This window comes from Salvia hispanica, chromosome 1 (genome assembly GCF_029641045.1).
Source record: "Salvia hispanica isolate PSC_SH4W2 chromosome 1, Shi_PSC_v1, whole genome shotgun sequence".
In the NCBI taxonomy this organism is placed as follows: Eukaryota; Viridiplantae; Streptophyta; class Magnoliopsida; order Lamiales; family Lamiaceae; genus Salvia; species Salvia hispanica.
In genome coordinates this window covers 9,835,262-9,857,599 of record NC_142692.1, presented here as the reverse complement: position 1 = coordinate 9,857,599, position 22,338 = coordinate 9,835,262, and the positions used below count along the sequence as shown (strand labels likewise).

The following is a 22,338-nucleotide window of genomic DNA, read 5'->3' as shown; positions in this document are numbered from 1 at the left end:
ATGTCGAACATGTTTCTAACATAAAGAAGCAATAGTGTAACATCAACAAACGTACACACATATTGCATGTTACACAATGTTAAAATACATGATGATATATGTTCAGGGATACATTCATATCAAAACCATATCTTTTGTGAAAATATCATATTTTATACTGAGCTGATTAGTGTATATTTTATATATTATAATGTACCATCCCATATAATATAAAATATGCTAATTATGTACATTATTAAAGAGACATTATATCATATTATATTTTATATACATAAAGTGTAACATTACTGGTATGTATAATGTACATTAATGACATTTTACATGTAAGATTGTTTTGACGGTAACACAGCCCATATCACTTTCCCAAAAGTAAACACATTTATTTTCCAAAGTATATTTAATATTAGTAATTAATTTATCCCATTTTAACATTTGATTTTAAAGAGAGCTTAGATGCAGGCTGTGACGAAGAAAATAAATTTATCAATTAGGCCCAATGGGCTAAATTAAGGATCCATTAGGGTTTATCTTCTGTTAGATCTTAGTTTCCTAACACCCTCTCTCACCGTTCTCGCTCACAAACCCCAGCAGTGTTTCTCATCAGGTTTCTCACTGCACTTCTTCTTCTTTCTCTCTCCTCTTGTGCTCCTGTCTGCTTGGTGTGTCTATTCTTTTGGTTAACCATTTAATTTGGTTGTTTTTATCTAACAAGTTTTGTTTTCTCTTGATATGCAGAAATAAGCTGCGATTCACGAAATTTTGAAGGATGAGGTTAGATTAAGCTTCAATTTTTATCAATATTACTCATCTTTTTCTGCACCTAAGTGATTTAGATTATTTTTTCGAGTTTGTTCTGTTATCAATGTCGTTAGCTCCCCTGATTCGCGCCAATTTTTATGCTGCCTTTCGCAATTTTCACTGATATGAACGGAAATATATAACTCGAAATGGTCTTAGGCAAAATTTCATTGTAGACTTGTGAGTTGTGAGCCTATGATCTGTGTTTGCGTACTATACTACTATGTTAGTTTGTTGATGTTCTTCGTTGTAAGTAGGCCGAGAATTTGATCCAATTGTTTTCAGCGAAACTTGTAAACTAGTTTCCAATTGTAGATAATTATCAATGCATTTTTATTTTATAAATTAGTTGAGAAGACGGTTTGTAGATAGCTTTGATGTGTATGCGTGCTTATTGGTTTTTGTCAATTATGGTTTTGCAGTAAGCTTCAGAGTGAAGCATTGAGAGAAGCTATCACTCAGATAGTAACTGATGCCAAGGAGAAAAAGAGAAATTTCACTGAGACAGTTGAGTTACAAATTGGTCTGAAAAACTATGACCCCCAAAAGGATAAGCGATTCAGTGGTTCCGTCAGGCTCCCCCATATTCCCCGCCCCAAAATGAAGATTTGCATGCTTGGTGACGCCCAGCATGTTGAAGAGGTGATTTCCTTTTCATTTATTGAGAAACCTATGAGACCAGAATCATCAGTGTTCTTTTTGTTTTTGTTGTTCGACGTCCACTCCTTAATTCCAGTGTTCTGCATTGGTGGGGGAGGCAGGTTGTCTAGAGTTGAGGAAAAACATTATAATTTACATTTGACCTTTTTATCTGCTTCTTTTCATTCACATAGGAAAGCACTTGAATTCATAACGTGGTTGAGATTGTAATCTGTTTGATCATTGTTGATATTGTTTGCTTGACTCAGCTATGATCTCTCTTAATGATGCGCTCAACCCAACCAGTGAATTGATTTTGCAGTATTTACTTTGGGAATTTGATTTCTGAAGATTTAGATAGTGTCCCGTAGTTTTTTTTTCTTGAAACTGATGAGCAAATATATTTGCAGGCTGAAAAAATTGGTTTGGAGTCCATGGATGTGGAGGCTCTGAAAAAATTGAACAAAAACAAGAAGTTGGTGAAGAAGCTTGCCAAGAGGTATCATGCTTTCTTAGCCTCAGAGGCTGTGATCAAGCAGATTCCTCGTCTTCTGGGACCTGGTCTAAACAAAGCAGGTGATTTTTTGTGTGCTGGGATTGTTATGCACAGCAAGTCCAGTACTCACTTGCCTTGCATCAGGTTGTTTGGGGACATTGATAACTCAAAGATTGTTGAATGCAGGCAAGTTCCCTACTCTTGTGACACACCAAGAGTCTCTTGAGTCCAAGGTGAATGAGACTAAGGCTACTATCAAGTTCCAATTGAAAAAGGTGCTCTGCATGGGTGTAGCTGTTGGGAACTTGGACATGGAAGAAAAGCAACTCTTTCAGAACATTCAAATGAGCGTTAACTTTCTGGTCTCTCTTCTGAAGAAGAACTGGCAAAACGTGAGTGTCTTACAGTTCTTGGGATATGTTGATCTCTACAAACCCTTCTTCATAAGCTAATTTGGGTCGTGTTTTATTGCTAACAGGTGAGGTGTTTGTACTTGAAGAGTACCATGGGCAAGCCACAACGCATCTTTTGAGAGAGTCGTTATCTGTTTGGAGTTATAGGAAGAATCTGCAGCTTGTATGTGCTTTTTTCAACTTATATTCTACATGGGAGTTTGCCTTCGATGGAGGTGGTTTAATTTTATTTATGTTGAGATGCTTTGGCCTATAATGGAATTGCAACATTTTTCGTTTGGTATTTATCATGAGTTCTTTTCCCGAATGCTCTGTTACAGTATGTTTTATTCGGTGCGATGCGATTTCATTTACCATTTTTTTAACTATCGGAATTGCCTAATTTCTGTACTACACAATACTTGACAAAATACTACTATTATTTGAATATTCAGACAGATTGCAATAATATTTTTATTCTAAATAGTATGAATGTAATATTGGTTAGAATGTGTTCCTGTTCTCTTGTTATTAATATTGTTCATGGGTGGTAGTAATAATCAACTTATGACTTCTTACTTGAATTTTACTTATTCGGGCAAAAAATAATAAAAGAATCCGAATGAATCTCCCATTTATAACCCAAGTCTTTTAGTTCCTCCCCAACGTCTAATCTCACTCTGTTCAAAATCCTACTTATTTCGATTTTCATCATTATCCATCTGCCTCCGACACCACCCCTCACACTCCAAGATAAAGTCCTTCACATCTTCTCCCTTCGCACCGAGTTGCCCCAAAGAGCACAAGGAACGCTATCCCCCGCGGTGATTACTGGCGAGAGTGGTAGGTTGTGCTAAATATTTAATAGCAAAATATTGTACTCAATTTGTGTAATCCATACTCACAAAGAAACTGAATTGTACTGAAAAGTCTCTTTTTTTCTTGGTGTTTTGGCTTGTTAGATATGAAAAAGTGAAGCAGCAGACTAATCAGTTGTAACTTGCCATAAACGTTATCCATTATCATCGAGTGAGGAATATCAGATGAGGATTCTCGATTTATTGGCCAATGATTTCACGATTTAAGCTACTGTTGCAACATAAAAATTCAGTTCAATTACTGGACGACTCCTTAGTTAAATGCTTTGGAGGAATGACAATTTTTTGGTAGTTAAGAAAAATTGAAGTTAAGTCGCCATATATAATTTTTTTTGTTACAAAATTGTATAGTAGGAGTAGTAGTTTTTTGAAAATAGATGTCTAAGAGAGCAATTAAACATTTTAAATATGAAAGATACATTATATAACTAACCCTAATTATTATCAGGAACAAATAATCAGACCCAATGCAACACTACTTCATAAATAATTGTGTAAGTAATTTCCCAAATTAGTTGAAGGCGTAACCCAGATTACAAATTTAGAAAGTCCCAAACTATTTCAACTCAATCATTCAAGTCATCTTTAATTCTTTAATTAAATAACGTACTCAAATACATCCATGGGCCGGGGCCCCTTATGATTTATAATTAAATCGAAGATAAATAATAATGTGGGTGGGGCCACAATAAAATAGTAAGGGTAGAGTTGTCTTTTGGTGAAGATAACGTACCATAAAAGTGCGTGACGAGGCCACCGACCTTCGCCAGTCCCGATTAAGATCGGATCGGTTCCCGCTGTACACGTGTAATCTTATTTATTACGTCCATATTCATTTCCATTTTTATACTTTCTTATTTTACATTTTCTTCTTGTTTTCTCCTTTTGTTGGTATATGTGGGATAAAACTTAAGGCTAATTAAATTGGCCGGTGATACTCTAATCGCATTGCTCTCAACCTCATATTATACACCATTGTTAATTAGAAAAATTATTTTCCAGCTTCGAGTTTTCGTTCTCCAATTAATCTATTAATTTGTAAATTATAGTAGTATACAAGAAATATGTTATGAAGCAATAATTATATACAGTTTGGAGTTTGAGTTATCTAATGACATTAATGTGTCTATGAGTTATTTAATCTCTGAAAATATTTTCAGTTTGTACAATAATTGTTTTATTTGAACATACTATTAGTTTTGGTTGTTTTATTCATACTTTCTATCAATTGAAAATAATAGGAGTACTCCATAGTGCAACTTGAGGACATCACATCACAAACAATTCGTAGACCACCCAACATAAACATCTCCCACGTTTATTTTTATTGGTCGATAATGTGAATCTTGTTATACTAGTTGCCAAAGTCCAAAAAATTCATGTATTTTTTGGCACAATTTAAATTTAATTGCAAAACTAAAAAGGATATCATGTTTATACATATATTTACCATGACATAATCATATATTAGGTTCAATATTTAATTTAAGTGTCATTATTGTTATGATGGAATAATATATGCTTTCTATTTCTCTCATTTCATTTGATCATATTAAAATTTGATCATATTAAAAAGAGATATTGGCATCTAGGATTATAAAACTTTCCAAAAATTTGTATTTTCCCATAAACTTTAACTTGATATATAATATCATGAACTTAGATAGTTTATTAATTTTTCTCATCAGCAACAAAATTCGACTGTATTTCACTTTTTATTGCATCATATAACTGAAAAATGATAGTAATGTGATTACAAAGCCCATAAGAGTCAAATATGATTATCCATTTCATTCTAACGTAGTTAAATTTTGTTGATGATGAGAAAAACTAAACAGCTATTTAAATTCATGATATTATATGTCAAATTCAAAGTTTGTTAAAAAAAAAAAATTTGAAAAGTTTAGTGATATTAGACATTAATATCTCTATTAAAAAATACTCCCCCGTCCTATAAAAGATGTCTAACTTTTTTTTTTAGTTTGTCCCACTAAAAATATCATATTTTTCACTTCTAGAAAAAATTCTCTCTCACGATAATATAAATATTATATTTTCTCTTTACACCTAACATACAAGACAAATCTCCTAAAATCTCATACCGTCCCATGAGTATGACATCTTTTGTGAGATGGAGAGAGTATCTAATATTAGGAGCTGTAAAACATGTAGTAGTATATAGTTTATGTTCAATGTTTTCGGAAAGTTAATAACATCCGCCACATAGAGGAATATACTTGTAGTTGAAGGTATCGTTTGCACTTCAAGTCAAATGAGAATCAATATCAGCACTCAGCAGTCATTTATTTCCTCATTTTGTGGATGAGATTCTTTAGTACACTAATGGAATTCAACTATTTTTATGTTATATACATCATCTGTCGGGTAATATCATATGCACTCCATTTTTTATTGGTATAAATTTTAAAAAATTATTTAATTTTATAAAAGAAAGTTGAAACATGAGCTCTAATTTATATTAATTGTATAATACCAATATATGAGTTAGTTGACTATGAGGTCTGCTTGCTAAAGTAATACAAGTGAAATGACATATTTATTGACGAATGATAAAAAATAAAAAATGAGATATTTAAGGACGGACGGAGGGAGTACAAAACAATGTGTTTCCTTCTTCCGCCAAATGCTATAGGGTTCCCTTTTTTTGACAAAATTTTTTACTTATTTACTTGTCTATTTTACTTTTTCTTTCTCTAGCTTATTCAATTTTATTTACTTTATTTCGTTTCTACTTCACTTTTAAACACACATTTCTTAATCTCTATACCGAAAGAAATATCTCAACTAAGGTAGAATGAAAAAAAATATTTATTAAAACATATACTCCCTTCGTCCCAAGATAAACGAGTCATTTTTCTTTTTGAGATGTTCCACCATAAGTGAGTTGTTTATCTTTTTAGCAAAAAATTATATCTCTTACTTTATTCTCCATCCATTTTATTCTTTCTTCACTCACGTACTTCTCTCCCTCATAATTTCCCTATCCACTTTTATATTTAGTTATCAATTCTTTAAATCCCGTACTCAAAAGAAGTGTTTCGCTTATTTTGGGACGGAGGGAATAGATGTTTAGTGTGTTAAGCGAGGCATATAAAATGAAAGAGAGCATACAATAGATAAAGTGAAGAAAACATAGAATAAGTAAGAGAAAAAAGTACTAACATAAATTGAGTGTATTACCAAAAATATAAATAATTCTATTATGATGAAACATTTCAAATTATAAAAATACGACTTTATTAATGTGGAACAAATGGACTAGTATTTATTCAAAAACAATAGGATTTAAAAGCTAAAAGTGACTATAATTTCTGGAAAAACTATCTATACACCCTAATTTGATACATAAATTCTTGATAATAAGACAAAAATGAAAGTGGTAAAAAATGGGACAAAAAATGGATGGTAAGTCTAATTCAATTCTCTCGTGTTGGTATAGTACTTAATTAACTTCTTGTTTTATCTTTGAATTGAAGATATACATTGTTTACCTAATTTGCTGGAAGAATTAACCATCGTATATTTTAATCGTAGAATGTAGTAGTATTACTTAAAAATATTGTCTTATAATAGTTCGACATAGAGTAGAAAGTACAAATTAAGTCTGATCTTTTAATTAAACAATTATTATTTGAAAAACAATGTATACATAGAAAATTACAATTATTATAAATACTAGTACTACAAAAATATTGAGCTTCTCTCTCTCTCACTCATCATTAATTAATTAAAAACATATTATAAATGAATATATTATGCACACAAGTGCAGAAAATTTAGTTCAAAATTTGAGCCAACATTTTATAAAGCAACTGGATGAATGCAATTTTAAGCAAGTGGATAAAAGTTAGATAGATAAAAGGAAGAATGAAAATGAAATAATAAGTTGATTGTAATGTGGCATGCATCATGTCCAAGTTTCTTAGGTGAAAAGCATCCATCATTTATTTCTTATATTGATGATCAACTTCTTTTATTTGTCAAATTAATAATTGAGAGCTACCTCTCTAATTCAACATGGACAAGAGGTCACCCATTAATATACTATTGATCTTGTCCTACTTGTTATTACTACCACCTACCTTCATAATCATACTCCTCTTTAAGAAATTTTAATTTTGAAATATAAGTACATATTCAGTATAAATTGGACCTACTGGATAAAAGTTTATTTGTTTTATTGTTATATTACAACTAATGGTGTTTTATTCTTTTGCAATGTGACTTGTGTCTATGTTGATCTTTGTCTGAGGAAAGGTTTATTGGGTGCAAAGTGTAAATCATATCCCATGTCAACTGAAAATAATTCCAAACTCTATTAATATGACGTCTTTTGAAAAGTATTTAAAAACAAAATAGTAAGAGCATAGTCTAGAATAATAGACAATATCGCATTGGTGTGAGTTCGAATGTACATAGACGATTACGAATCCGCACAAAAAGTCAATTGAACGTGAATTTTATTTTATATATTAATTAGAATGAAATGTACTGCTAAATACATTGTAATGATATGCAAAATCAATTATAAAACTAAGAGATAATTACATTTTTATTCACTATAAATTACACTAATATCACATGGTCCTTGTTCTTTAAAAATATCATTAAACGTCCCTAAACATTGATACCACTTCATCCGTTCTCTAAAATTGGAAAACTTTTTTCTTTTTAGTTCATTCCTTAAAAGTAGAAATTTTCTATTTTATGAAATTTCTCTCTCTACTAATAAGGTGTGACTCATTTGCTACTAATACACATTGTTTCTATCTGTCTCTCACTTTATCAATTTTACATTAAAACTCGCGTCGTTTCAAAAGTTTTTATTTTTAGGGGGTAGAGTATAATTTACTGAAATGACTTTTGCACTATTTCGTGACTTTTTTTGTCCTTTTGATATTTCTTTACCCAAATGACATTATTATACTTTTTACTAGTATTAAAGAGAAGAGTTTTTGGCTTTTTAAATCAAAATCTTTTCCCGAATTCCGATTTTTCCCATGAACTATGAAATTTGTTTTTAAAACCACCAACTTTCATTTCGTCATGATTTTCCCAACCCGACCCAAATAGCACATTTCCGACCCGAATAGCATAATTCAAAATGTTAAAGTTGTGTTTTGTTTATTCAAAAGTTGTCATTTGTTACGTAATAATTATGACTGTATGTATAATTGTGCCAAATAGTATCCAAGTAATCAATTTAGTGACAAATAGGATTAAAATTGACATGTAGACAACCCGGGTTTCGTCGTTGACCCGCCAGGGGAAAATCCTAATGAAATGAAAGTTCGTGGTTTTAAAAACAAATCTCATAGTTTATGGGAAAAACCGGAATTCGGGGAAAGGTTTTGGTGTAAAAAGCCAAAAACCCTAAAGAGAACTATATTTGTATTTGTAGTCTTCGAAGTTTGGTAGTTGGTACAGTATCATTTATGGATAGGGGTGGGTAGGTAAGGTATACCTTACCGAAACCATCATACCGTATACCTTACCGTAAATACGGTATGCGAAAAAGTCATACCTTTACCTTACCAAAGTTTTCGGTATACCGAACTTCGGTATACCTTATATTCGGTATGACAAATTTTCATACCGATACCGTACCTCATTTTCGGTATACCGTACCGAAGTTCGGTATACCTTATTTTTGCGGTATACCTGACTTTCAACATCAATTAAAATAGAAAATTAGAGTTTTTAAAATATTATTTATAATTTATAATTTTAAAAATAAATTAAATATAATTTATTCATAATTATATTTATATTTCACAATAGATTTATAATTTAAAAATATATAAAATATATTTTATATACAATTGTGTTTATATTATTGTGGTATATACCTTAATTTACGGTATATACCTTAGTTTACGGTATATACCGAATTTCGGTATGCAGCGGTATACCGCGGTATTTGAAAATTTATATCGTTACCTTACCGCAATCTTTCGGTAAGGTATCATACCATACCGAAAGTCACGGTATACCAAAAAAAATGGTATTTTCGGTATTTTTTCGGTACGATAAGACCGGTTTTTCGGTATTTCGGTATTTTTCCCCAGCCCTATTTATGGACTATATTCTCTAAAACAATTTCAACACATCTCTGAACTTTGGTGTAATATTGTTGAAAAAAGTTTACACTTTTTAAATTTTTTTGGGACCAAAATGTCATTCAATCTTTTAAGGCTAATTTTTAAAATTATCTAAAATGTAATATATAATAATTTGGATTTTGGATGGATATAATACATATTAATATGCTAAATAAATTAGACAGTGGTGAGAGAGGAGAAATGAAATAAAAATTAGGAGTGAATAAATTTGACTAAAATAAACTATAAAGGCTGAAGGACATTCATTTGTCTAAAAAAAATCTAAAAGTTCAAAATCTTTTCAGCAATATCATATCAAAGTTCAAACATGTGTGATAATATTTTTAAAGAATAAGGATCATAAATTATACTCCCTCCGTTCCATAGTAGATGTCACTTGGAAATTGGCATGAGAATTTAGGATGTGTTATTTTGTGTGTTAGAGCATCTCCTAGGAAAAGAGTAAATGGAGAGGTAAAGAGAAATAACTATCATATTTACCTTTTCTTTATAAATTTCATGCTCCAATGGAAAGGGTATTTGAGGAGGTATTATACCTTCTTTCATTTTGAGAAGGTATCTTTACCTCTTCTTGATAGAAAAGGTAAAAAGTTAGTTTTTTTTTTTTTGCCTTTTCAATTTATCTTCTTTCCTTGGAGTCTATCCGTCCCGGATAATTCAGGTCACTTTGACCGGGCACGGGTTTTAAGAATTGTAATGATAAGTGGGTTGAAAAAGCTAATGGAATGTGGGTCCTACCTTTATATATTAGTTTTCTAATAAAATGTGAGTAGGAATGAGTTAGTGGCATATGGGGTCTACTACTAAAAATAGTAAAAGTGAAATGGGACAAATTATGTGGACGGACCGAAATGGAAAACCAGAACGAATTATCCGGGACGGAGGGTGGTGCTCTTAGATGAAGAGAGAAAATAGTATATTTATATTAATATGAGAGAGTTTTTTCTAAGAAAAAGTAAATGTGACATCTTTTATGGGACAAACTAAAAAGAAAAGTTTGACATCTACTATGGGACGAAGGGAGTATTATTATAGCAAAATTGAGGAACTAAATATATTCTAATGTAAAAAAATACAAAAATGCCCTTTAGATATAAATAATAGGCAATAAAGTTATGAAATAGTACCAAAATAATTTTAATACGCCATCCGTCCCTTTATAATTGAGTCGTGCTTCATTTTGGATTGTCCCGTGATAACTGAATCATTTCCTCTTTTGATAAAAAATATTTTACTATCTCTTATTTTAATATTTCTCATCTTTCTATTTTTGTCCTTCAAGTTTATTCTCCTCCTACTTAATTCATTTAAAATAAATTTTACAGTTATGAAGATTTTTTTTTAAAATATAGATTACAAATAATATTAGTTCAATATTATAGACTAAAAATGTAATTCCCTCGTTGGCAACACCCATTCCCCCGCTTTCTTCGAGAATTTTCTGAGCATCTCCATTTTACAGCAATAACGTAAGGTTAAATCTTATCTGGTTCCGAGTAAATTTGCAATTAGATATTCAGGATCCCAATCCAAAAATACTCCAAAATGAAACTAGGGAAGTAAAATTAATTGAAAGTAAAGAAAGAAAACTAATTGGACTACAATTAGTAGTAAGCTGTCTCCTTTTTCGTGGTCCGCGTAGGATTAAGTGTTCAACTTTATCCGGCCTTGGACGACCAGTTGCCACACCGCCTTAATTAGACCGGTAGTCGTGACTCGTGACCGTAGGCGGCGGCTGAGGAGCTTTGGGACCGCGATCAAGACGCCCACCGCGAAGGGGACAATAGAAAAAAGTTCTTGGAGACATAAAGAGGATTTTATTTTGTTTGGTGCTCTTTTCTCCGTTTATTTAAAAATAAATATATGCACAAAAGGTGGAGCGATGATAAGAGATATTTTTGTATGTCGGTCAAAATTAACCTTCCCAACTATCAACTGCAGTTTCATTTGAGATAAAAGATGAAAACTGAAGAGCTGAAGATACCAGAAAAGCACTAATAAAATAATACTGCGCCTTCCTTGTACATTCCAAATGCAGCTACACCTACACACAGCCAACTCATATTTGTAACTGTACCCACACGTAAATATTTGATATATTTAAATGCAGAAAAACGTGTGCGCCTACTTATATATACACAGAAATGAAGCGATAAAGCATTGCCGTGGCTGAGATTTATCAGAGTTGTCAACTTGCAATGGCCATCCCTCTCCTCCTCCTCTTCCTTATCTTTTCAGGTTTTTATTTCTTCTGAACATCCCCTTTTATTTTGAGCTATAATGTTACTAATTAATTTGTATAAATATTCACAGACTCACTGACGAAGAGCGAGAGCTTAGGAGTAGGGATCAACTACGGCCAGATTGCGAACAACCTTCCGTCGGCGTCGCGCGTGGCGTCTCTCCTCCGATCCGTCAACATCACCAAAGTAAAACTCTACGACGCCGATCCAATCGTCCTCTCCGCCTTCGCCAACTCCGGCGTGGAATTCGTGATCGGATTAGGCAACGAGTACCTCCAGAAGATGACCGATCCAATCCAAGCCCAATCCTGGATCCAGCAGCACGTCCAGCCCTACATCTCCCACACCAAAATCACCTGCATCACCGTCGGCAACGAGGTCCTCATGGGCAACGACACTCACCTCAAATCCTACCTCCTCCCGGCAATGCAGACCGTCTCCGCCGCCCTCCGCACTCTCGGCCTCACCAACGACATCTACGTCACCACCGCCCACTCCTTCAACGTCCTAGGCGTATCCTTCCCCCCCTCCGCCGGCGCCTTCCGCCCCGATCTCGCCGAGTATATGCAGGGGATCCTCGCCTTCCACAAGCAGACCAACTCTCCCTTCCTCATCAATGTCTACCCCTTCTTCGCCTACAAGGACAGCAACGGCCAGGTCCTCCTCGACTACGTCCTCTTCCAGCCCAATCCCGGCACCATCGATCCAAACACCAATTTACACTACGACAACATGCTCTACGCCCAGATTGACGCTGTTTACGCGGCTATTAAGGCGCTAGGCCATACCGACATCCAAGTGAAGGTCTCAGAAACAGGATGGCCTTCCAAGGGCGATCCAAATGAGTTCGGGGCGACGCCGGAGAATGCGAGATTGTACAATGGGAATCTGCTTAGTAGGATAGAGCAGAGGCAGGGGACTCCGGCAAAGCCTCAAGTGCCCATTGATGTCTTCTTTTTCGCGCTTTTTAACGAGAATATGAAGCCCGGCCCCGTTTCTGAGAGGAACTACGGCTTGTATTACCCTGATGGCTCTCCTGTTTACAACATTGGGCTGCAGGGTATTCTTCCCCGTATGGACTACTCAGCTTCTGCCAAAAATGTAAGGACATTAGAGATTAGATTTTTAAAGCAGTTTTGGTTTCTTTTGGCTAATCTATTTTGTTGTTTGCCTATTTCAGGTTGGAATGTTGTCAAGTGGTATTCTTTGGTTATTGATAGTTACTATATGTTTGTTGTAGCGGAAGAGGGAGTTTACAGACAACACTTTTTCTTCACCATTTCCTTTAGAGGGAAAACGTTCCAGGTAAGAACTGTATCCATATTACTCTGCCACTTGCAATAAAGTAGAATTATCCAGTTTGGGTTCCAACTTCCATCAAAGTCCAAGTAGTTGAAAAAGTAAAAAACGTTTTACACATCCATCGTATCACTCGTCAATATTCAAAGGCAGTATATATGCCGCCAACAAGTTGTTTGCTTCAAAGCAAAAACAAATCCTGCCTTGGCGGCTATTGAAATCATGATTAAGTCGTTTTCAGTGGTGTTTTGTTTGACATCATGATAAGATAAGATAAGAAATTCTGCCAAAACATGTATGTATGACTTTTTATTGACATTATAAAGAAAAAAAACGGCGCCTGTTTGAACGCGTCGCTGCCGTCTTTGCTCCTTGATTGGCTTTGTTTGTTTTCTATTGCTGCTTAAGATGTGTGAAAGCTGATCATTGTTTGATAGGCTGTCCACATTAATCGTTGAAACAGAACTAAGTTAATCACCCTCTTTTTGTGCAGGTGATGCTGCAATGCGATGGAATGGAAAAGATTGTGCAGAAGACAGCCTTGGAGAGTAGGAATTTTTAGACAGGGATACACGTACTTTTTAGATTGATTAGGAAATTCATCCATATAAACACACAATAAATATCACACTCATGATTTTAATCATAAATATTTTTTGGCACAATAGAGATGTATTCTAGTTTACTGTATTCGATTTCGTGACGATGCAAGTTTCTACTTATTTATAATCAGATTCGTTTTCCACGTCCATTTTTCTTTCTTGTTTAGTTCATGAGTGGAATCATATTAGCTGTTTGTGGGATTCATTGGATTATGATATTACTAGTTAAACTAGCATACGCAAGTATAATTATATGAATGAAACATTGTGTTAGGCATCAGACAGCAATATCTGTGTATGTAAACAAAGCACACGCAAATCTCTTCAGTCATCACACAAGACAAGATGTATCTACTTTGGTTGTGTAAAATATGATATGCCTCTTTATTTTAGAGCCAGGGTCAAGCACCAGCAGCCTCAAAGTTTCGAGCAGACTCTTGTCTTGTCTTCACTTGAAGAAAGAAAGTAGTAATTAAATAATTATGATTAGTCAGAAATAGGGAAAATGAGATGAAGTCGACGTCTAAATGAGCTGGGCTACTATGTAGGAGTATATAATAGAGTGGAACGCCAATATCGACATAAAAAGTGGGCAGCCAAAAAAGATTATGTTATTGTCACTCTATTAATAATGCATTGTATGATAGAGATGACATTTAATAATGAGTAGGGCCTCATATTGGTTAGAAAATAAATTCGGAATTTTGTGGAAAACAATATAAATTTAAAAGAAGTAATCTTTAGAAATGATTTTCTGTTTATATTGTTTCATTTTCTCAATCTAATAATACTGAAACCTGTTTTGTGTTCTTTTCGGTAATAGACAATCTTTGAAGAGCAGTAGTATTAATCGCACCTTTGCAATTACTGTAAACACAACACCTATTTATTGGGTAAAATTCAAAAGGTTATGACTTATGAAGTTAATTTGCCATATTTATACGAATCACACGATTTTCTTTAGTACATATATCGACATGAATCACGAATTACCGTTTCTAAGTTGTGTGGATCCTTGTGGAGTTTTAGTAATGGATGATGTTCATCTTTTCTTTGTTTGTTAAAGTCCTTATGAAATGTTTCTATATCAAATCTAAAGTCATAACAAAAATATAAACATGCTCCTATTAGAAAAAAAGTGAAAATAAAATAATAATAATAATAATAATAATAATAATAATAATAATAATAATAATAATAATAATAATAATAATAATAATAATAATAATAATAATAATAATAATAATAATAATAATAATAATAATAATAATAATAAAGATATGATCAAATGAAAAAAACATTAAAATTTGAAAATGATTGAGTTGGCTGAGGCGGGTGCATGGCGGAATGTCACCACCTCACTGAACATCACTTGTCACAGAACGCCCACAATGCGTGTCGTTGCCATTCCATCCCACGGAAACGGAATGCAAAGGCACCATTATCATTATCAATGCTCTAAGTTATAAATTTAGCTAAATAATAAGAGTACAATTTTAAAAATATAATTTGGATTTCAATTTTTTTGGTTATTAATAAGTTCGATCCAAACTAATTCGAAAATTTAAAATTTCGGTGATTCAAATCGAATTTCTGAATAATTCGCAAATGTGTATGGAAGGATGGTTTGTTCATTTAGGTGAGAAAAGTGTGATCTGTTGTTAATGGGCCTAATAAAATAAAGCAGATAAGGTGTTGGGCCCATGTTTACGAATTAAGCAAGCAAGCTCTTCTTTTTATTTCGTCCTTTCTATTTTTAAAGGAGCATTCTGGTCTTCTCCACACACACCTGAATACAAATCATCATACAGCATCTCTCACGCTGTTCTGCAATCTCTCTGCTTATTAGGTATTTACATACCCAATCACTATGCATTTAGTCGTATCTGTGCGTTACCAGATTTATGCCAGCTGCGAAGCTCTTGCTTATTCTAAGTACTACTGCATTTTTTGCGTGATTTTCGATTTTTAGGCGGTGATTGTATAATGTTTCGCGATTCCGATTTTTATGAAATTCATCGTCTGTTGATCGTCGTCAATTACTTTTCCATGCCATAGTTTGCTTAATTTTGAAATAATTTGGTTATTTCGCTCTGATTAGGTATTTAAGGAATTTTTCCAGTTTCATTGACGCCAAGTACAGGATGTAATTTGTATTTTCATTTTGCAAAGTAACATGCGCACTGTTGCCATTTCATTTGTGTTGGACTAGACTATTAGTGAAACTCAAGAGGATTCTCCGCGCGGTTTTTTCTTGTGTTATGGGATTGCATAATGAATGTCGGCATTTACAAAGAATGAGTTTATCTCCTTTCCATTGTTGTTGAATGCTTGTGGTGTATATATTTGTCCCTATTGAACATAGGTTCATCATGTTCCTCTCCAGATTCGAGAAACTGTTAACACACTAAAAACTGTCTGTATTGTCACTGGAGGAATTTCTTGAAAGAGACAAGCAGCAGTGATTGCCTTGTTTTTAATTACTTCTGAACTTAGGAATGATATATAGCCTAGTTTTTCTGCTGACTGTTATCCTAACTGAATAGTGTGCGAATACAAGGCTTTCAAATGCAAATACTACCATTCAACTAATATGTGAGCTACGCTACGGCAGTTTGGCTAAATATAGTTAGTGCTAAAAGTTGACCAAAGAATTTCTTACTGCTATAATTCTTCAGTTAAAATGTATATACAACACTGGATTATTTAGCTAGGACAGTGTGAGCCTCCTCTGTTGCTAACACAGGCCATGTATTTGACAGAAGAAAACAGGTTGAACCGACACCTTTTTATGTGTTTGTTGATTACACAGTTAGACTTATTCTGTTAAACAGGTTGGACTGAAAAGATCTAAGATACTGTAGTTCATATATCAGCGAAAAAATCTGTCACATTGTGGGTTTTGACCAAACTTAATTACATTGACAGGAAAATATTTTGTTCACATGGCGACTAGAATGGCTGCTAGATACATCTCACGCAGGCTATCAAGTGGCGGCAAAGTCCTCAGTGAGGAGGAGAAGGCTGCTGAAAATGTGTACATTAAGGTGAACTGCATTTTGGTTCAACATGTTAGATGCAGGCTTGCCAGCATACTCTTTTATGGAAGTTTATTATGGCAAATTGTGTTTAGCTCATCGTTAGAACTGAAATTATATGTAGATTAAATATGAGCGCAGACGTTCCAAGCAATGGGCTAATGGGTGAAGTAGATTAAATTGTTACTAAAAAGTCATGAATTCAAATCCTACTCCCTTATAGGTCAATTATGTATCAGACAATCTGCCTCTTATGAGTTTGAATTCATACTGCTTTAGAGTTGGAACTTCATATCAACCCCCACCCACCCACACACTCTGGGATATTAAATGATTGTGTTTGAATTGTTTGATGATACAGAAATATGTTTGTTGCCTTTGGTAGAGTGGGTTCTTATACACCATTTGGCTAATTACGTGGTTGTTTTCTAGAAAGGGTTGCATATACTTGGTCACATCCTTCTAATTATGATTCAATAAGTTTGTGAATGCTCTTTCTTACTCGAAAACTTTACAAATTTTTTCAGAAAATGGAACAAGAGAAGCTGGAGAAGCTTGCTCGGAAGGTAGACCTATATCTACATGGCACAAGTTTGTAGTTATTATTTTACTAATAGATGTTTCTTCTCCATGATGAAGAAAGTTACAGTGTGGATTTCTTTTTATCCTGTGAAACACCATAGACACACACAGACACGCTTATTAGGTTGGTTTGTTGTGAATAATCATATCGCTACTCATCATGCATTTTGATTACTCCTAGGGCCCCGCATCAAGTGAAACTCCAGCAGCAGGAAGCTCAGGATCTGTAGCTGATGCTAAACCAAGTGGTGGTGGCTCCTCTGAAACTCCTAATGTTTCAACTGACAAGCACAGAAACTATGGTGTTGTTGCCGGTATTGTTACCGTGGCTGCTGCAGTTGGATGGTATATGGGTTCGAAGAAGAAACCCGAAGAAGTGCATGACTGAGAAGATATCTCAAGAGTGAGAGCAGTATGTTGAGTGTTGACGCAATAATATCAAACAAACTCCATTTCATTTTGTTTCATAAGCAACTCCAAAATACAGAATTTGGCTCGGCTGCTTGCTTGCAACACGTTATTTTTAGCTTAAATGAAATGGCTTTATCTTGCTCGTTTCAAGCAATGCTCTTGAATATCCAAAATGCCATTTAGCTGTAACCGTGGGCAGCGCCTCGTTTATGGGCTTGATTGGTTTGCTTTCTTAATTTGAAGTAATTACACAATTTTATAAGATGGGGTATTCATAAAATTCCATAATTTTTACTATATCACTATCAATCGCATCAATGGGATTTTTCTTTTCCTTCCCAATTCCTTTAAAATTGAAATCTAGAGCAATTTTAATTTTCAGCACATGATTATTTGTAAGTATAGTAGGAGTATTTCAATAGTACACATTCACACTATGACTCTGTTATTCGGTTATCGTTTTAATACTTGGTTAAATCAAGAACCGAGGTCAACCGGTACCAAGAATTACGGTGTCGGATGGAGTTCAGTTATGTTCAAATTCAATTTTGATTCTAATTATTTATTTTAACTTATTATTCTACAATAAACATTTTAAAACCTAACTCTGTGCCTACTCCGTTCTCCAATTCTACAAGAGAAGAGAAAGAAGAAAATATGCACGCCACTACCTCACCCCTATTGCCATTCCTTCCTAGCTGCGAAGTCCATCGTACCTCTCGCCGTTTTGGTTCACTTGACTTGATTTGACAAGTTTATATAGTACGACAGTATCTTGAGTTAATGTGAATTTTTTTCTTGATAAAACTAGGAAACCAAATAGTCCGTATTTTCTTATGGAAAAACTTAGGTCTTAGTATTATTTTTATTGATTTTGTGTTCATTAAATGATTTCACTTTCATAGATACAAACTACTATCATATATGTACAAGTCACTAAATACACCATACCAAACTAAATCATATTCTAAAAATTTGATAATAAAATGATTTTCATCACAAAAATGAAAGATGAGATGGAGATAGCGCAACTGGTATGCACGCGCGACTCCCCATTGCAAGTCCACGACTCAAACATTGCCAACGGTTTTTAGCATTTAGAGAACTGTTTAACCGAATACTAACATGCATGGTTCTTCGGTTGCACTCCCCGGGGCTTGTTCAGTTTGGTCAACCACTTTTTGGTGTGGTTACCTAACTAATCTGACGAATACACAATATAATCTAATCAAAATTAATGTAATAGCCATGTAATATTATCATTACTTGTTTATTTTTATAGTACGGGGGAGAGTTAGGGTGCCACCACCTCTTAAAATAAAACCATACCACCATTCATAGCCAATTATTTGTACATGTGGACGAATAATAACTGCCACGTGGCAAAAAAAAACCTAAAAAGACGGCCAGCAATATGGTATACACTATACAATAATTTTTCTTGGCCAGCAATATCCGACACACTATACAACAATCTATAGATTGTTGTGTAGCGTATATAATATTGTTGTATAAGTGTCACGATGTTACTTTAAGAGGTGTTGTTATTTTAACACAAACCTTATAGTATGTGTCTCTGAGTCATATTCTAATGCTTATAGCATCCTAATCCAAAATCAAGACCAAATCTTCATCCTTAGATTTTAAAATGAGTGGTTGAGATTAAATCTTACGAATCTCAATAAATAGTAGACAAAATATCAACAAAAGGGTAATATCGTCATTATGTTATCATATGATATTTTTCGTGAATGTTTTTTTATATCTACATAGTGTATTACAAATATCAACAATATGACATAAGAATATTAACACTAGTACAAGAAAATATCAACACATATTTATTGAGATTTTTACATGATTTTATTGAGAATTTTTGATGTATTTGTTGATAAAAATCTGGTTATCAACATTTACGAAAATTAAAATAAAAAATATCAAATTTCATCATCTGAATGTCGTCGGAACATATGCAATTGAGATCTCGTTGGAATCCTTATAAAATTATCTTTAATTTGATATATTTTTTGCGAAAAAATTATTTAAATCGAGAGAGTTACGTAATTTAAAGTTTTAAGATGATTTTAATGAGAGAGAATTGACATTAATACCCTCTAATTTTATTTATTAATTTTTTTAATTAAAAATATAATACATGTGACATTATTTCAACCACTAGATCTTCTAATTTAATGGTTAAGATTTAGTCTTAGTTTGTGATTGCTAATTAGTTAGCAATTGATCACTCCCCATGTGTATCTTATACCAACTCTATCGACAAAAATTAATCATATTTTTTAATTTTAGGTTATTCATCAAAATTAGTTTTAAATATTTTTGGTTTAATTTTTTACTAATAATATTTTAATTTTTATCTATCTTATTTTATTAATTTTGCATTATTAACTCATGTTATCCATTAGTACTCCGTATTAAAATAACTTTTATAGTATTACTACTTACTCCCTCCGTTCTAAAATGAAGACGTTTCTTTTTGGCACGAAAATTAAGAAAAATTGTGTTAAGTGAGTTAAGTAAATGGAGAATAAAGTGGAAAATGAAAAAGGTAATGAGATGAAGAGAGATAAAAAGTAAGAGAGAATAAAGTAGGTGTGCAAAAATGTATTGACTTTTACTAAAAAAAGAAAATGATTCTATTACTATGAAACGTATAAAAATGGCAAAATGACTCTATTATTATGGAATGGAAGAAGTATTTTATTAATGGTTCCAATAAGACTATTTTTTTAAGGGTAAATTGCCTAAAAAGTCACAAACTTTGGTGAAAGTTTGGTTTTTCCCACAAACTATAAAAGTTGCGCCTAAAGGCACGAACTTTATCGGATCAAGCAAATTTCCCAAAATACCCGACCCAGCGGCATATTATTGTTAAAAACTTATCCCACGTGGCATGACGAAGGCATGACTTGGCAAAATTTCTGACTTAACCCTAAATTCAGGTAATATAACCTCTTTTTGGCTTATTTCGAAAGCACAACCTAAATTCAATCGACGGAAAACGTAATCGACGACAAGAGTGAAATCGTCGACAAACGGTTTAGGGATGAAATCGGCGACGTGTAAAGAAGATTCAATTAAAAAAAGCATAAAACGACGTCTGATAAGGCTCGTTTCATGCATCGGTTTAGGGTAAAAATCTGTGCATTTGGGGCGCTAATGTGCGTTATATAAGTTCAGGTGCGTAGTAAATCTGCCGGACCCGGGAGTTGCTGTTACCTGACCAGGCAAATGCAAAAGAGATGGAATTGAAGTGAAAATCAGAAGTCGTCGCCCGGACCTGGGAGAATTAGAAGCTGGCGGCAGGAACAGAATAGAGCATGAGCAGATTCCTTTTTAAGAGTCTTATTCAAGGGCAAAAGCGTCAAATTACCAGAGGGATGCCCTAGGGATCAGAGCCTCATCAATATAAAAAGGCTCCTCGCTCACTTTTGAAGGAGAGTTCCATTTTCCTTAGTTCCACACTTTAAAAATTCTCATTTTCACTTTCTGCGCACTTGGAGATGGGGTGATTCCGGCTACCGTGGTGGTTCATCGTCGTTATTTTGCTGCTGTGTAACACCGCCTTGTGAAGACGAAGAAACAATATTTATTTTGCTTTGTTTAGTTTGTTTTCGGTTTTAAGTACTCGTTCGTTTTAGTTTCGTAACTCTTAGTTGTTGACTTGGATCTACTGGATTTGAACCTATCTCTGCATTTATGGAAGTTTACCTTCGCTTTTGTTGGATTTTGTTCGGTCGAGCTTGTTCGGTTGTTTTTATTTTGCGTTGTTGAATTATTGTTGGAATATTCGGAGCTGAGATTTGTTTATTGGTTGCTGGAGGCTGTGGATTTTTGTATGGAGTTGTTTGGATTTGTTGAGTTATGTTGGATTTGAGTTGGAGTTTGGCAGATCTGGTGTTTCTGTTTACGTTCTGTTTCTCCATTTTTTAGGTCCAGTAGCGTAGGTCTGTTAGTTGCGACTTTAATTTCTCGTTTTTAGTTTGGATCCGAAGTTTACTCTGTTTTCATGATGTTAAATGCTCTGTTTTCTCTGTTATACTCATTTGATTCCTGAAGAAGATGATGTTTGGTGGTAGTTAGAATCGGATCTGCTTTATGTTAGCACCTTTCTGCAAGACCTTTTACTTTTCTGCATGTACTTCTGCTTTTCAGCTGCTTTTCCAGACCCTGATCGTTTAAGGAAATTGGTCCCCACTGTTTGTTTCTCCTTTGTTTGTCTAAATTAGGAAAGTCTGCCTAGTTACTTAACTCCAGTTGTTTTGTTTTAATCCTCAAATATTTCATTTCTTAAAGTCATGCATGTTCCGTACGTTCTTGTCTCTTAGACCCAGTAGGTAGAGTAAAGTAGTTTAAGTCTCTCAGACCCAGTAGTTTTAGTACTCAACCCTTAATTTGCGTGGCAGCAGCCAACCCCTTTTTTCCAAAACATCCTCAAATGCAGTTTCGTAGCACCTTCATCCTCGTGGGATCGATCCTTTACTTCCATGTGCTAGTTGTAGTATAGTGGGTTGAGGTTTTGAGGGAATAGAGTGCATCCAACGACCCCTTTCTGATAGTTCCACGGTTTTCTAGCCTTAGAAGTCTAGTCGAATCCTTTGGACCTGTTAGATCGCATGATATCATACCGCACTTGCACTGCACTCGTTAAAGCTCTAGTACTCTCAACGTCATTTTGTGCCCAGTCATAAATTTTGCCAAATCACGCCTCCGGCATGCCACGTGGGATAATTTTTTAACGGAAATATGTCTTCAGGTCGGTAGTTTGGAAAATTTGCACAATCTGATAAAGTTCGTGA

General features: G+C 33.9%; 3 protein-coding genes across 3 annotated transcripts; all 3 read left to right on the top strand.

The window, feature by feature from the left end:
* Nucleotides 1-487: 487 nt before the first annotated feature.
* Nucleotides 488-2,631, top strand: LOC125224554 (large ribosomal subunit protein uL1x). The gene is made up of 6 exons (XM_048127975.2): nucleotides 488-604; nucleotides 736-771; nucleotides 1,221-1,440; nucleotides 1,848-2,013; nucleotides 2,120-2,325; nucleotides 2,412-2,631. The coding sequence occupies exons 2-6, from the start codon at nucleotides 767-769 to the stop codon at nucleotides 2,463-2,465; spliced, it is 651 nt and encodes a 216-aa protein (XP_047983932.1). The 5' UTR covers nucleotides 488-604; nucleotides 736-766; the 3' UTR covers nucleotides 2,466-2,631.
* An 8,776-nt stretch (nucleotides 2,632-11,407) lies between these two features.
* Nucleotides 11,408-13,639, top strand: LOC125222202 (glucan endo-1,3-beta-glucosidase 14-like). Its single transcript, XM_048124697.2, has 4 exons — nucleotides 11,408-11,584; nucleotides 11,660-12,690; nucleotides 12,770-12,894; nucleotides 13,382-13,639. The coding sequence occupies exons 1-3, from the start codon at nucleotides 11,545-11,547 to the stop codon at nucleotides 12,827-12,829; spliced, it is 1,131 nt and encodes a 376-aa protein (XP_047980654.1). The 5' UTR covers nucleotides 11,408-11,544; the 3' UTR covers nucleotides 12,830-12,894; nucleotides 13,382-13,639.
* A 1,555-nt stretch (nucleotides 13,640-15,194) lies between these two features.
* On the top strand, nucleotides 15,195-17,671 carry LOC125218959 (uncharacterized protein At2g27730, mitochondrial-like). Its single transcript, XM_048120785.2, has 4 exons — nucleotides 15,195-15,339; nucleotides 16,419-16,537; nucleotides 17,056-17,094; nucleotides 17,292-17,671. The coding sequence occupies exons 2-4, from the start codon at nucleotides 16,436-16,438 to the stop codon at nucleotides 17,496-17,498; spliced, it is 348 nt and encodes a 115-aa protein (XP_047976742.1). The 5' UTR covers nucleotides 15,195-15,339; nucleotides 16,419-16,435; the 3' UTR covers nucleotides 17,499-17,671.
* The last annotated feature ends 4,667 nt before the right edge of the window (nucleotides 17,672-22,338 follow it).

Coding starts and splice junctions, on each gene's coding strand:
- LOC125218959 (XM_048120785.2), top strand. CDS start 16,436: ATGGCGACTAGAATGGCTGCTAGATACATCTCACGCAGGCTATCAAGT. Junction 16,538..17,055: donor CTGAAAATGTGTACATTAAG/GTGAACTGCATT, acceptor AAATTTTTTCAG/AAAATGGAACAAGAGAAGCT. Junction 17,095..17,291: donor TGGAGAAGCTTGCTCGGAAG/GTAGACCTATAT, acceptor GATTACTCCTAG/GGCCCCGCATCAAGTGAAAC.
- LOC125224554 (XM_048127975.2), top strand. Junction 1,441..1,847: donor ACGCCCAGCATGTTGAAGAG/GTGATTTCCTTT, acceptor ATATATTTGCAG/GCTGAAAAAATTGGTTTGGA. Junction 2,014..2,119: donor ACCTGGTCTAAACAAAGCAG/GTGATTTTTTGT, acceptor TGTTGAATGCAG/GCAAGTTCCCTACTCTTGTG.
- LOC125222202 (XM_048124697.2), top strand. CDS start 11,545: ATGGCCATCCCTCTCCTCCTCCTCTTCCTTATCTTTTCAG. Junction 11,585..11,659: donor CCTCTTCCTTATCTTTTCAG/GTTTTTATTTCT, acceptor AAATATTCACAG/ACTCACTGACGAAGAGCGAG. Junction 12,691..12,769: donor ACTCAGCTTCTGCCAAAAAT/GTAAGGACATTA, acceptor TGCCTATTTCAG/GTTGGAATGTTGTCAAGTGG.